Source organism: Lissotriton vulgaris, chromosome 4_1 (genome assembly GCF_964263255.1).
Source record: "Lissotriton vulgaris chromosome 4_1, aLisVul1.2, whole genome shotgun sequence".
Lineage (NCBI taxonomy): Eukaryota > Metazoa > Chordata > Amphibia > Caudata > Salamandridae > Lissotriton > Lissotriton vulgaris.
Genome location: NC_141691.1, coordinates 914,758,654 through 914,774,264, shown reverse-complemented (window position 1 = coordinate 914,774,264; position 15,611 = coordinate 914,758,654). Strand labels below are relative to the sequence as shown.

General features: G+C 48.0%; 1 protein-coding gene across 1 annotated transcript in view; it reads right to left on the bottom strand.

The window, feature by feature from the left end:
* The window catches only part of BLOC1S4 (biogenesis of lysosomal organelles complex 1 subunit 4), a 132,539-nt gene that overhangs the window by 93,480 nt on the left and 23,448 nt on the right, over positions 1-15,611 (bottom strand). The window contains exon 2 of the mRNA XM_086965188.1: positions 13,111-13,182. Within this exon, the coding sequence (XP_086821314.1) occupies positions 13,111-13,182 (72 nt within the window). The remainder of the gene's footprint in view (positions 1-13,110; positions 13,183-15,611) is intronic.

Sequence of the window (15,611 nt, the reverse complement as noted above, 5' to 3'; positions counted from 1 at the left end):
GAACATTATCCTGTGTTGGCGCCTTGGAGCGGCGAGACTGACCAGGTGTCCTCATCGACCGGCCCATCGTTGACCTTCTGTGCGACCAAAGACCTCACCAGGTCTACTACGAAAGGCGCAAAGACGTCCCAACAGAGCAGGCTTAACCGATACACCTGTCCAAAGGCGGACCTACCTGAATGGAAGGGAACAGGCGACAAGCAACAAAGCGGTGCAGAACAGGATAGGATCCCTCTGTGCCCACAATGAAAGACTTACTGGCGGCAATCAAAGGGGTTCGCACGCCCATCGATGCCCTATCCTCTGAAGTTACACTAATCAGGGTGGACCTCACAAAATATAGGGAAAAGGTCAAACAACTTGAGCTCACCACTGCCAGTCTAGTAGAAGACACTTTGCAAGTGCAGACTGACATCCAGGAACTTCAAGAGTTCCATAAATTCACAGAGGACAAGCTGGACGACTATGAGGGGTGCCTAAGACACAACAACATACGTGTTCTTGAGGTACCAGAGAAATCGGAGGGTCCCGCTGCAGCCCGGTTTTTTGAAGGCCTGATCATGATGAAACTACAACCGATGGGACTGTCCAAGCTGTTTGTAATCAAGAGAACACACAGGGTACCCGGAGGTCGCCCGGAGGTCGCCCGAAGCCAGGAGCGCCACCCCGTCCGATACCGGCCGGGCTGCTTAACTACAGAGACAGGGACACGATTCTCCAAGCCACAAGGATCGCTCCTCTGATCCGACTGGACAATTCAGACATTACCTTTGCATTCTCTCGATGGTATAGTCCCTGTCTGTGAAGCAAATTGTTGTGCTCTACATGTATGTCAATAAGTACGCAGCTGAACAAAGAAGTCAAAATCTTACGTTGGAATGTTAACGGGTTGGGGGACAAAATTAAGAGGAGTGTGGTGTTGCAATATATCAAGAGACTATCACCGGACATTGTATTGCTTCAGGAAACTCACCTTATCGGTAATATGTGTAAAGCAATGCACAGGTGGGGATACTCCATGGTGGCACACGCGGGTTTTGCATCCAACTCAAGAGGGGTGGGCATTATGCAAAAAAAAAAAGCATTCCCTTTATCTATTACGTCCACCTATGTAGATGACCGAGGGAGGTATGCCAGGGTCACGGGCCCTTGGGAGGGCATAACTATCACTTTCCTGTTGGTTACAAACTGGTACATTCACAGACCTCAGTGCTATGCTGCTGACGCTACCTGATGGGCACCTTGTGCTCGGTGGTGACTTTAACTCAGTCTTATTGAGCTTGCTAGATAGACACCCCCCTCGCACACTGCCCCAGGGCCGCACACTCTTTTTCAAGCTTTTTAAAAGGCAATGGGATTAGTGGACGGATGGAGGACTTACACCCAGACAAAATCCAGCACACCTTTCATTCAGGGGCACACAACAGTCTCTCCCGTCTTGATTACATAATTGTCCCTGCTTCCCAAGTCACGAACGTCCACGAGATCAGGCATCTTGCTAGGGGTGTTTCCGATCACTCTCCCCTATGGGTCCACGTAGTTCTAGATCACACGCAAGTAGGAAGCATTGCCCCTATAAATCCTTGGCACCTCAAATAACCCAAAATATGTCAAGATTTAAGCCTATCAACGACTACTTCGTTCAAAATGAACACACTGTCGTGTCCCCTCAAATACTATGGGAAGCCTTTAAAACTGTGGTACGGGGTCAGGCCCTTTCTCTAATAGCATGACCAAACAAGCATTTGCAATGCAATAGGTCTCGCAGTTACACAAGTTTGAGCTAGTGGCATTGTAAATTGCTATGCCTTTTATTTTGGTATTGTTTTTTTTTTTTTTTAAATTTTATTTTTGTTGTTGCTATCACATGGTATAAAATGACAGTTATTCGTTCTGCAGAGCAGCGTCAACATTCAGCTGCTTACGATCAATAGAGCAACTTTTACATTTTACCCCCCCAACTTAAAACTTGCTACTTCAAGGGTCAAAGTTCACGATTCGGCACAGTAGTCTATTGCAACATTGGTGTGTCCATGGGCATCTAGCCACTCTGAACGCAGTTACTGGTAATAACACTCTCGCCTGTACTTACAGTTCCCAGGTCCTTGTGACAGGCTCTGCATCTGGGTCCCATCCCTCCCTCCCCCCCACTACTCCAGATCCTCATCATCCCCTGAGCTGTCCCCATCCTCTTCCTCAGGAAGAGGCTCACAAATGTCCCCCCTATAGGTGTTCCATGGTGTCCAAATTCTATTCCATTTTCGCGGATTATGTCTCTGTTGATACACTGCCCTCTCTGTCATCATAAGCACGTCCATATTCCTGCACCATTGCGCCAGAGTTGGTGCCTCCAGTGCCCCCCAGTTTTTCCGCAATATCACGCTTTGCCATCATTACGCCAATGACCACCCAACTCTTCGCATGTAGTGACAAGTCTGTTGGGCCCCACACATTTAGGAGGCAGACTCTGGGGTCAGGCGTGAACGGGTTCTGGAGGGTTTGGCTGATCGTGCGTGTGACACGCCTCCAGTAGTCCTGTATATTTGGACAGGTCCATATAGTGTGGAACAGTGTACCCTCCTCCCCACAGTTTCTCAGGCAATATGGGTGTTCTGCTCTGTGTATTTTATATAGTGTCGTGCGGGTGTAGTAGACCCTGTGTAGTATTTTGAATTGGACCAGCCTGAATCGGGTGGAAATACCTGCCTCCCTGGGTGATGCCAGGGCTGGGTTCCAGTCTGCCTCGTCCAGGTCCTTAATCTCATCCTCCCAATATTCTTTCAGCTTTCCAAGGGGATCCGGCAGGTTGTTTAACAGTTTGCGGTAAGTGAGGGAGGTTGCACTTGACTCCATGTAGTCCGTAAGCAATCGGTCCTCTAACGGAGCCGACTCCGGAAGTGTCACGCCTGGTTCCAACACTGACAAGAGTGCGTGTCTAATTTGTATGTATCTGTATGTTTCGGTCACCTCAAGGTTGTATTGCTCCCTCAGGGTCGCAAAGGAGAGCACGCCTTCCCTTGTCCACAGGTCGCCCACCGTAGAGATCCCAATGGTATCCCATTGATCAAACCCTTTTGAACTGCGCAGGTTACCGAGGGCTTTGGTATCCCATAGTGGCGTGAGTTTAGTAATCACTCCCTCCCATGCCAGCCGTCTTTGCGCTTTGTGCCAGATGGCTACTGTGTGTTTGGTAGGCCCTTCCAACTTCCTTGCCATTCCTTTGTTGTAGAGTGGGGCCAGAAGGGTGGATGTGCCCAGTTGGTGTCTATCCGCCTCATATGCCGGGTCGTCCTGCGCTGCGTGGACCCACTGGTTGATCACCTTAAGGTGTGCGGCCCAGTAGTACAGTTCAAGGTTGGGGAGGGCTATCCCCCCACTATACCAGTCCCTAGTTAATTTCAACTGTGCAACCCTGGCCGGTTTGTCTCCCCACAGAAGGCCGGACAGTTGTGCCGACACGTGGCGGAAGAATGATACGGGGACCATCGCCGGCGTGTTTTCCAGAACATAGAGGAAGCGAGGTAGCGCCATCATTTTGAAGAGCGCTGCTCTACCTAGAAGTGTTAAGGGGAGATTTTTCCAGAGGCGCACGTCTGACTTCAGTCTGTCCAGCTGGGGCTTAAGATTCAGTTCAAGGAAGGTTGAGTGGTCCCTCGTAATCCGTATCCCTAGGTACTTAAAGGAGATGTGTTCTACGAGCAATTGGCAATCCTCCGGCAAGGCTGGAAGGTCACCCTGTACCATATAGAGTACGGACTTGGACCAGTTAAGTTTGTAACCTGAAGCCGCACCGTGGCTTTCGCACAGTGCCAGTAAGACCGGGATACTGTTCACGAGGTCCATGAGGTAGACGAGCATGTCGTCGGCGTACAGGGATACCCTATCCTCCCATCCACCTCCCCACTGTATGCCTTTCAGCAGCTGGGTGGTTCTGATAATCGTGGCCAGGGGTTCTAGTACTAGGGCAAACAGTAGTGGCGAGAGTGGGCATCCTTGTCTCGTGCCCCTTGCCAGCGGAAACTCCCTTGAAATATGTCCGTTCGCGGTTACCCGCGCCACGGGTTCGGTGTACAGTAGTCTGACCCACGATATGAACGTCGGGCCAATACCCACGTGTTCCAGGACCGCAAAGAGATAGCGCCACTCCACCATGTCAAACGCCATTTTGGCATCTAATGACAGTACCGCTGCTGGTTCCTCCAACTGCGGGGCTCGGGCCAGTACCCCGTGCAGCCGTCTCAAATTCAGCGCTGTACTCCGGTGTGGCATGAAGCCCGACTGGTCTGGGTGTATCAGATGTGCCAGATGGGGCAGTAGCCTGGTGGCCAACAGTTTCGCAAGAATTTTACTTTCGGCGTTAAGGAGGGAGAGCGGGCGGTATGATCCGCACTCCTCAGGGGGTTTGCCGGGCTTAGGTATCGCGACAATTGCGGCCGTGTGTTGGTCAGGAGGCAATCGCCCCTGTACCCGACACTCCTGGAACATATCGAGCAATGGTGTGGATAGCGTTTCGGACATGAGTTTGTACCACTCTATCGGCACACCATTGGGGCCTAGCGCCTTCCCCGGGTGTAGTGCAGTTATGGCCATCTGTATTTCTTCCGCCGTCAGGTCGGAGTCAAGCTCGTCCCGTTGGTCTGGGGAGAGAGTGCGGGTCGGCACTCCAATGAGAGAGCTCTCTGCCATCTCCCGTGTGACCTCATATTCAGGGGAGTATACGGAGTGGAAATGGTCTGCCAGGAGTTCCACTATTCGTGCCGGACTGGTTTGTATCTCACCACTAGGGTCCTTCAGTTGGAGTATGGCCCTCTGACCTCCCCGCGCCTTCTCCAGCCACGCCAGGAGCCTCCCTGCTTTATCGCCTACGTCATACACCCTGCTCGTAGTTGCTGACATATTTTCCCTCACTCTACGGCGCAGAAAGCCGGTATGACGTTGCTGGGCTAGTTGGAGCGCATGCTGGGTGTCCCCAGTCGGGTTCCCCTTGTGGTCCTGTGTCGCCTTGTCAAGCTGTTCCTCTAGACCCATCAGTTCCTGACGCTGTTTGTGTTTGTGCTGTGTGATCACTGAAATCGCCTGCCCGCGGAGTACTGTTTTGTAGGCCTCCCACAGGATTGTAGGCGACGCCACTGATCCCACATTCTCGGTGAGGTAGGATCGTGTATTTCTTTTCAAAGCCTTGGCTATGCCCGGCTCCCTGAGGTAACCCGGGTAGATAGGGTAAACTCGTCTGAGGGTCCGTTCCTGATTGGACAGTGTCAGTGTCAGCGGGGAGTGGTCGGAGACCCCTCGCGGTCTAATCTGAGAGTCCGTGACAGTGGGGAGACCCCCTCCCAACGTCAGGAAATAGTCAATCCGCGATAGGCTGTCGTGGACTGCCGAGTAGTATGTGTATTGCCGGTCATCTGGGTGGAATCGCCTCCTTATGTCTACTAAGCCCTGCGCTTCCATGAAGTCATGTAGTTTGGAGTGTCCCGGTGTTTGTGTACGCACTGGGTGTCGGTCTAGGGAGTCCTGTGCCACTGCATTAAAATCCCCACCCATTACAAGATCCCCTTCTGGAAGGTCTAATAAAAATTTCCCTAGTTCCGGGAAGGCTATGGTGTGCAGTGTGCCCATGGCACAAGTGGCTGTAAACAATAAAAAATCTGAGACCTTCACACTTAGTAGAGGAACCCGCCAGGGGTGTCCCCTCACTCCCTTACTGTTCGCTCTGGCTCTCGAACCCCTTGCGGCATGGATCCGGAAGGATGTAATGATCCAAGGGATGAGATGGTCCGAAGACTGGGAAGACCGGGAAGACCGTATCTCCCTATATTAGGATGATATCCTTCTCTAAATCACCTAGAGAGAGAGATCCTTGATTGCCGCATTCGATATCTTAGACGTTTTCGGCAGATATTCTGGATTTCGAGTCAACTGGCAAAAATCTCTCCTATATGTCCTCTGTGTGGGCCCTCCCCCGCCACCCCGAGACTGCCCCATACCGATAGTTTCAGAAGGCTTCAAATACCTAGGCATATTCATTTCTCTTGACCCCTCGGTTAGATACGCCCGCAACCTTGTCCCTCCCCTGAAGAGACTCAAATGTGACATCACAACTTAGAAGTCACTCCCACTCTCTCTATTAGGCAATGCGGCCCTTTTTAAAATGATGTCCCTGCCCCGTGTCCTCTATGCCCTACAAAACTCGGCTGATCCTGTCCCAAACTCTTACTTCAAGAAGAAATTAAGGGACTCCAACGGGACCTTCTATGGAGTGGGAGACCGCGCATAGCTTTACCAAAACTCACACTCAGCTGGTATGATGGTGGAATCGGGCTACCCCACATTAATAAATACTACTGGGCAGCACACCTTACAGCAATAAACCACAGCACTTACGGCCGCCCGACGACCCGGGGTTCCGTATGGATCATTGGAACGGGGCCTACACTCTGCACTTTATTCCAAACCAGACAGATATCCACATCCTGGACCTACCAATCACACAGTCAGGATCTGGCATGCTGCAACCAAATCACTAGGCTGGAACAGTAGTTTGACCCTCGCCAGTCCCTTGTGGGATTCACAAAAGCTAGATGATCTTGGTAACTCCAAAGGTTTCGATAAATGGGACCTAAGTGGCTTCTCCCATATTAGGGACCTATGGGGTACAGGGGGCATGAAGCCTTTTGACGCTCTCAAAAGTCAACACTCATTGGCAGATTTGGAGCTTTTCTGATATCTGCAAGTCCACTATGCACTACAGACAGTTTTGCCCGGTGACTCCTCTCCACCAGATAGCTCCCCACTCAAGAACAGATTGCTAGATGGCCACCCGCCCGAAAGGGCTATCTCCCTAACCTACTGAAAACTCATCAACAATATGGGCGATCCCCTAATATCACTGAGAGAGAAATGGACAGGAGACGGCATCAAATTGGACGATAAAAGATGTCAGACGGCGGTCTCCTCCCCCAAAACGGTTGCTATTCCGGCACGGCTTCGGCTTGTGCAGCTAAAGATCCTGCATAGAATCTATATCTATGTAACAGGTCCCCAACTGGTACACATGGGTGGGCAGATGGACGGTGTGAGAAGTTGGCCTGATATATGATGTTCACTAGTTCTAGTGACCACCTTGTATCAGTCCAAACAACCCTTATGGTGATTGGTTGTAAGTCAACCTTATAGACCAGCTATCCTAGTGGTAGCGTGGACAAAGCAGTCTTAGGCTAAACTCTTTTGGCATGTGAAGCCAGCTGTATTACCATATGTAACCCCCTTGAACACCAAGTGAAAGGACACCACACAGGATATATATTCAAAATATATATGTATTTATTACTACAAATAGTCCCCAGAACTCTTTATGAGCACAGAAGCAAACACGTTAAACAATTCAATTGATAAGTATACAAAAGAAGCACAAATATGGAAAGGCCCGGGTGGCCCCTAAAACCATATACTAAAGAAGTGGTATAAGTACCACAAGTCGAAAGAAAGTAAGGCCTAGGGCCTTGGGAATCGCTGGGGCTACGCTGGACTAACACAGGTTAGGAACTAGGAGGCCCACGGGATCTGGTTTGCAGTGCGCAAAGTTAGAAGCAGTTCACATTGGAACCAATGGATGCGTAAAAGTTAAAAAGGTGAAGGTAGGAAGTCTTCCGGTCAGTCTAGGACTTAACCCTTTGTAATCTGGACACTAGGAGTGTTAAACTACTCGGGGGCACCAGAGTGCCAGCGTTACCTCACCCACAGGAAGCGGGTGCAGTGGTGCCAAAGTGTGTCGGGATTTTGCAGGAGTGCGGATGGAGCCTTGGAGTGTTGATGCTGCAGGCGACCTGATCTGAAGAGTTCCGGTGGATCCAAGGGTGGATCTGAATAGGTGAAGACCTGAAAGCAGAGGGGACAATGTTCACAGTCACTAGCCAGTGACCGGCGTGGCAACAAGAAGGAACCAGGCGTTGTCGGGTGCCAACAGGTGATCTCGTGAAGCATGTCTCTTCTGCAGCGTGGACTAGGCGACGATGACGACGACCAGGAGTCACTCACGAGCTGTCCCACGTAGGCTCTAGTTGATGGCGGTGTCGGCTTCTTGATCGGAGCAAACAGGCCTTGGCTAATGCAAGCCACGCAGGAAACAGAGAAGGCTTCTCACTCTAACCAGTAAGGTCAGAGGGGTTGCTGCTTTTGGGAGCAACAAGGGCCAGTCTGGAGCAACTAGACCAGCGGTGGAAAGTTGTTGTTTGGTCGCCAAAATGGCCACTAGACAACGGACTAGTAACCGGATAGGCGCGTCGAGTGGAACAAAGCAGAAGGGCCCTACGCAGATCTTGTGAGAGTTTGAGGGCTGTTCCTTGGTGCAAATGTAGCTCGGTGGTGGGGCTTCTCAAGACCCCAAGCACAGCGATGAGGGTACCTCAGGGGCTGCGCAGTCAGCTTCTCGTGGACTTTTCAAGAGGTCCAGTCCCGCGTCTCAGGTCGCCTCCACTCGTCTCAGCTTAGCAGGGACTGTGGATCAGGCTGTTAGATGTCTGGGAGTCTGGTTCTTGTCAGGCTCTGGGCTCCGGCTCCGGCAGGAGGCGGCGGCGGCAAAGCAGTCGTTGATTGCTGGATGGTGCCTTTGTTCACAGGGTGGCCACTCCTTGGCCACAAGGGACAATCTTCAGTCTTCTGAGCAGCAGAACGTCGAAGGTCCAGAGTTTCTTCTTCTCGTAGCCGAATTTCAGGGTAATTTGCCGTCTTGGCGCTCAGCTCCTACTTTTAAGCCAAATCTAGGGGCTGGACTACCTACTAGGTCCCTCCTATGGGTGGGACCAGGAAGGGGGGTGGTTACAGCCCCTTTCCTTTGTCTAGTTTCGCGCCAGAGCTGGGGCTGAAGTGCCCCAGCACTAGTTTGAACTGGCCTATGCACGGGGACACCTTGTGTGCCCCGGGCATGTCTGATTCTATTCAGCCCTACCTAACCAGATACACAAAATCCTGTCTGGGGTGGTTCTAGCACCTCCCAAGGCAGGAAACCCTTTGTCCAAGCCTCCCTCAATGGAAGGACTCCCAGCAGCAGGAGGTCAGACTTGTGTCTGTGGTGGCAGCATCCATTTTGTGATGCTGAGGCTCTGTTTAACTTTAACCGGGGTTCAAGTTCTGCACATGTCGTGTCCCTCTAGAAGGATGGAATGCTACCCCCGTCTCCAGAATTGGCGAGGGGGTAGTATTCCAATTTGTATGACACCTTACTCGACATGTTTTGATAATGTCAAACCAGAGTTAGCATTTAACCGCGAGGTTCATAATGCACTTAAGAGTATATGGTATGAGGCTATTAGGAAACAGCTAAATGACATGGTTCCGAAAGCTGCAGACAGGCTCAGCTAATGCTAGAGCACCATCTCACACATAACCAAGCACTCTGCCTCCAGGATTGATAAGGCCTGCCATAGGAGTGACTTATAGGTTACTGTGTGTCCTTGTATGTGTTAGATATAGAGATACTATACCTAAAGCAAAGGGTGATTACACCACCTTGCCCCAGCTGTGTGATCAAATAGTAAGGCCAGGCCAGGGGTGGCACAATACATGCTGCAGCCCCTGGTAGGCCTTGAATGCACCTATGCCCTGGGTACCTAGGGTACACTGTCAGGGGCTCACAAGGTGATCCATGTTCCAATTGGTAAGGCACCTAAAGTGCCTTGGCATAAATTTAGAGAGAGAACAGCAGGCTGTGGGTCTGATTGGCAGGCCCACAGCCACATTAAGTCGAAAACCAGTGAAGCAAAAAGCAAAAATCTGGGGTGACCATAGGATAGCAGACCTTACTCTCCTACACAAACCCCCCTCCCCCAAACGCAGGGACATACGAACCCGCCAGGATACCTTTGATGCCGGACGAATCTTTGCTCAAACGTGTTATGCTCTGAACTTGATCCTAAAAGAAGTTGACATTTGACCAATAGAAGTGGTCGGACTGTTGAATACCAAAGATTACACTTGTGGTTAAAAATTGTTCCCCACGTTGTTATTTCATCTTGGCATTTCTTCAGTGATTCCAGGGAGTTCTTTCAGCATTGAAAAATAACGTCCTGATGATGGTCTATCTGACGAGAGCACCCTAGACCGAAACGTCGACACTCCATCATCTCCTTAAATGTTGTTTCGACACTACTCTACAACCATTCATTATTAATTAATCTAGGTTGTTTATTTTACCCACACGGAGTTGATGTTACTAGTTATGAACTATAGAGAAACTACTGTATCTTTGTTCAGGACTTTCTGCTCGAATTAATTTGCTTGTATCTGTCTCCCAAACAATTGGTTTGTAGTAAAAACTATGGTTGAAAAATAATCATCTGCTCTATGTGTTCTCCTTCCCTTCCATCAATTTATTGACTGTCGTAAAATAAGACTGTGATCTTTTAGACACCATTGAGTGTGTTACCTCTGTACAGCTCACCAATCAAACTAAGTACTCTCAAACATGTCCCTTGTAGCACATTGTGTTCACAGGGTGGCCACTCCTTGGCCACAAGGGACATTCTTCAGTCTTCTGAGCAGCAGAACGTCGAAGGTCCAGAGTTTCTTCTTCTTGTAGTCGAATTTCAGGGTAATTTGCCGTCTTGGGGCTCAGCTCCTACTTTTAAGCCAAATCTAGGGGCTGGACTACCTACTAGGTCCATCCTATGGGTGGGACCAGGAAGGGGGTGGTTACAGCCCCTTTCCTTTGTCCAGTTTCGCGCCAGAGCTGGGGCTGAAGTGCCCCAGCACTAGTTTGAACTGGCCTATGCACGGGGACACCTTGTGTGCCCCGGGCATGTCTGATTCTATTCAGCCCTACCTAACCAGATACACAAAATCCTGTCTGGGGTGGTGCTAGCACCTCCCAAGGCAGGAAACCCTTTGTCCAAGCCTCCCTCGCTGGAAAGACTCCCAGCAGCAGGAGGTCAGACTTGTGTCTGTGGTGGCAGCATCCATTTTGTGATGCTGAGGCTCTGTTTAACTTTAACCGGGGTTCAGGTTCTGCACATGTCGTGTCCCTCTAGAAGTGTGGAATGCTACCCCCATTGCCAGAATTGGCGAGGGGGTAGTATTCCAATTCGTATAACACCTTACTCGACATGTTTTGATAATGTCAAACCAGAGTTAGCATTTAACCGAGAGGTTCATAATGCACTTAAGAGTATATGGTATGACGCTATTAGGAAACAGCTAAAGGACATGGTTCCGTAAGCTGCAGACAGGCTCAGCTCATGCTAGAGCACCATCTCACACATAACCAAGCACTCTGCCTCCAGGATTGATAAGGCCTGCCATAGGAGTGACTTATAGGTTACTGTGTGTCCTTGTATGTTTTAGATATAGAGATACAAATATATCTATATATAAGCAAAGGGTGATTACACCACCTTGCCCCAGCTGTGTGATCAGCCAGTTGTGCCAAATAGTAAAGTTAGGCCAGGGGTGGCACAATACGTGCTTCAGCCCCTGGTAGGCATTGGATGCACCTATGCCCTGGGTACCTAGGGTACACTGTACAGGAGCTCACAAGGTGATCCATATTCCAATTGGTAAGGCACCTAAAGTGCCTTGGCATAAATTTAGAGAGAGAACAGCAGGCAGAGGGTCTGATTGGCAGGCCCACAGCCACATTAAGTCGAAAACCAGTGAAGTAAAAAGCAAAAATCTGGGGTGCCCATAGGATAGCAGACCATACTCTCCTACAGACGGGTCGTGTAGATGGGGATGCACTCGACTAGGCACTTTCATGCACATTATATGGCACTGTGAACCAATCCAGGAATATTGGCGTAAGATACATACAGTCATGAGCGAAACATTGGAGGTCGAGATTAAGCCAGAAGCGCCCAGATGTTTTCTTAACATCTGGGAACCGACCGACCGAAACACATACAGCACACAATGGGTCACACTCGGATCTATGACTGCTAAAAGGAACATCGCACAGCTTTGGGGGGCCTCGCATGCACCCATAATTGCAGATTGGAAAAAAGACCTTGATTGGTGCCTGCTAAGAGAAAAGACTGTATATACGGCCCGAGGCTGCCCCCGAAAATGGTCCAAGATATGGGCACCTTGGAATTCATATTGTGGAAACATTTGTACCCTTCCTCGTGACCTGGACAGTGATGACCCCTCCTCCCCGTGATTTCCAATGCGCTATCCTATTGTATCTGTATGTATGCTTACTTTCGCTGTACCCTTTGTATTGACCTTTGTGTAACTGTACATGTTATCGAGTATGTTCAATGAAAGGATTTATAAAAAAATTTAAAAAAAAGATTCCAGTTCAGATCCAACAACCTTCTTCCCTTCTCCACTTCCACAAGCAAATGAAGACACCTCTTGGCACACCATCTCGCCACACTCCAACATCTTTCAATTGAAACACCCTCTCCAAAACCCACAATACTCTTCACCATGGTACCCCTTCCCTTATTATGTCCCCAGTCATGCATAACCCTGCTCTTTAAGTACAGCAATCTGTTGCTTTGGAGCTCGGCTTGCGCTATATATCATACCTACATAAGTTAGGCAGTTGCCACTGGGACTAGAAAAGAGGTCCTGGTGACAATTAATTACCTGGAAACCCTACGTATGTTTGCTGTTCTTATATGTCACCTTGCAATAATGCATCATCCATGTCCCATTTCTGTGAAAAGATTTCACTTTAAGATTCTGTTACTGCTCTTTTACACGCTCAGTTTATTAGTATTGTCAGCAGAACAGCCATTTGCAGTCCAATAATGTTTTACAATCAACTTGACGTTATTTTCTCTGCTTAAGAATCGTTATGCAATCTTCCAACTAAGTCACTTTGTGAGGCCTTTGTAAATATTCAAACAAACGGGTAAGAATTCACAATAGATTCAGGAAAACCCTATTACAATAGTTTTTTTTTAAATACATACCACTGATTGGCCCCATAATCTAATAAAGTGTTTGACTGGCAGAGGTAAGAGAAGTGGCATACATTTAAACTAGAACAACATAGGGAACACAATGCGTGCTGCCATTCACATCACTATAATATCATCCACATAATATTGAGGTTTTTTTTTAGTCATGGTTGAGATTCGAAATAGTTTGGTCATGGAATGGAATACATACCATGTCCAGCATCCCCACAAATTCATCAACTCTGGTCAACAAATCTTCTAAACTCATTTCCATTGTTTCCATCTGTAAATATACGTAGCACAAAGTAAAATTAAAAGCGAGTAAGAAGAACTTGATTCAAGAATACTGCAAAAGGATGATGGTGTTTTTATGATCAGATGACAGCAAAAATACGTTGAAGGCTTACCATTAAAGACAAAATGCATGCATCGGTTCAGCTCATGCAACAAAAACTTAAAGCAAGTTAATTTGGTTCGGGCAGGTACACGCTCCATCAATATTTTGGTAATGGTTCTAAAAGGTTTGCTGCACCATAATCAAATTAACATAACATTTCCACCCACGTACTCTCCGATTCCTCACTCTCTTGGACATATTTATGGCACCCTCTGCTTTGACCGTTATTACCTTTTTGACCAGTGGCAGAGTGAATGTCTCTTTACCTCAAATGCTGCTGTGATAAAGCTAAATGATGAACTAAAAAACAGAACACCCTATCTCCAACCTTCACTTGACACAAAATTATTTTAGAGAAGGCCGTGTCCCTCCAGCTCTTTGGAAGTGGCTTGGGTTCTAATAATCAGTAACTTTGTGTTTACAGAAATAAACGCTTTCACCCAAAACTCACTTGATTCTAAGCACTCTGTGTGTGCTACAGCCTGCAAACTTAGCAAGAATGCACACTACCGATTACACCTTCTATGCAATATCAAAATCTATATTTTGTCTTTCTGGTTGTCGGAGCATAGCTCAAGAACTATTCTTCCTACTCAAAGAGGTCAGCAACAATGCAGCAGGTCTGCTCAAATACACTACTCCACCGCTGCTACTCTAATGTGTCTGTGTGATCTCCATCAGCCAACTTTGCATAAAAACTTCTCCACAATATCTGCAAAATTACAAGCAAACTTCTTCAACAGTCCCAAAGCAATACGAGTTGTTTCCTATGCAGCACACATGCTGGTCCGCCACTTTAGTCCAAGCAATTACGGTCAGATCAATGGTACAAAAAAACCTGGACATCTGCAAATTGTCTCCTTGCATTTTCTGTACCTCAACAGATGCAGAGATGTCAAAAGTGTCTTGCCTTTGCTGAAGCAGAAAATCAGGAGGATTAAAAGTCACGGATGACCGGCATCAGATCTAGCCCCTCTGCTCTTTACTTTCAAATGTGATGGATCTTTGTCTTTGTTTTAGAGAAGAAGACAGCTGAATACCACATACATTATAAACACAATCATTAGTACGATTATCAGTCAATAATGATGGGTAGGAGTTGAAGGGTTTTATAAATAAATATTTTACTAAATCATCTTTATGGCAAATCACAAGTTATATTCAGATTAATCTCAATCATCAATAATGACAGAAATATAATATCAATATTGGTTAATCAAATCATATCATAAATACATTAAAGTGCATTCCAAAAGGAAAGAACCTGTATTCTACGAATCAGGTAAAAATGATGTTGTCAGAACCCATAAGGAGTTCTAGTTCAAGACAGTGTGAAAAGCATCAAAATCCGCTCAAATAGATCAAAATATCAAAGCAGAACATCCCATATAGAGAGGTTAAAAAATTCCGTAGAGTCTCCAAGCAATGGGACATAAAGTCCGGGTCTGGAAAATTGGGTCTGGGCAGTGAAAAAAAGTAGTAGTAGAGAGATGTAAGTGGTAACCTACTCTATTATTATAGACATCACATTTTGAAGCTTTGTAACATGGGGCAACCCCAAGGGGGATGAACTGCAGATCGCTCTATATGCAGAAGATATGTTATTCATTAGTGATACTCAGCAGGGCACTGGGGAGATCGAGGTGGCCCTGGAGGAATTCCACATTGCCTTCGGATTGAGAGTGAGCTAGGCTAAATCATGCCTGTTTCCCCTCAGTCCAGACTGCCAAGCGCAAAACTTGATGGTGGACCGCCATCCTATATGCTGGGAGCTGCGCTCCTTTTGGTACCTTGCCATCCACATTTATCATAATGTGCAGGACATGATTGACGGCACCCTCAAGAGAGCCATCGCCTCCCTACGCTCGCAACTGTCATTCTGGAGCACCCTCCTGCTTACAGTTCGGGGCCGGGTATCACTGTCCAAGATGGTGATGTTCCCTCGTCTTCTTTATTACTGTCCCCAGCCTTCAATCCGTATGCACTGAAGATACACCTTCACTTTATCCGTCCCTTTAGGGAACTAATTGGGAGAGAGGCTGTGGAGACATGTGATGAAGTTGTAGTGTAGTTCCTATATTCCCAATAGGCTCTGCGCATTGGAATAACATAAACGGCAGTTTAGACGTAGAACTAGGGTTGACTAGGTCTCTACTGAATATGTTCGACTTAATTAGGTATGCCAGCTAGCTCAGAGGTCACTAGAAACTTTCTCGAATGAACAGGGAGGAGTTAACTTCCCTGATTAGACAAGAAGGGATTCGCTTCTGACAACCGCATAAACAAGACAACTTTGCTCCCTCCAGAATAAGGAG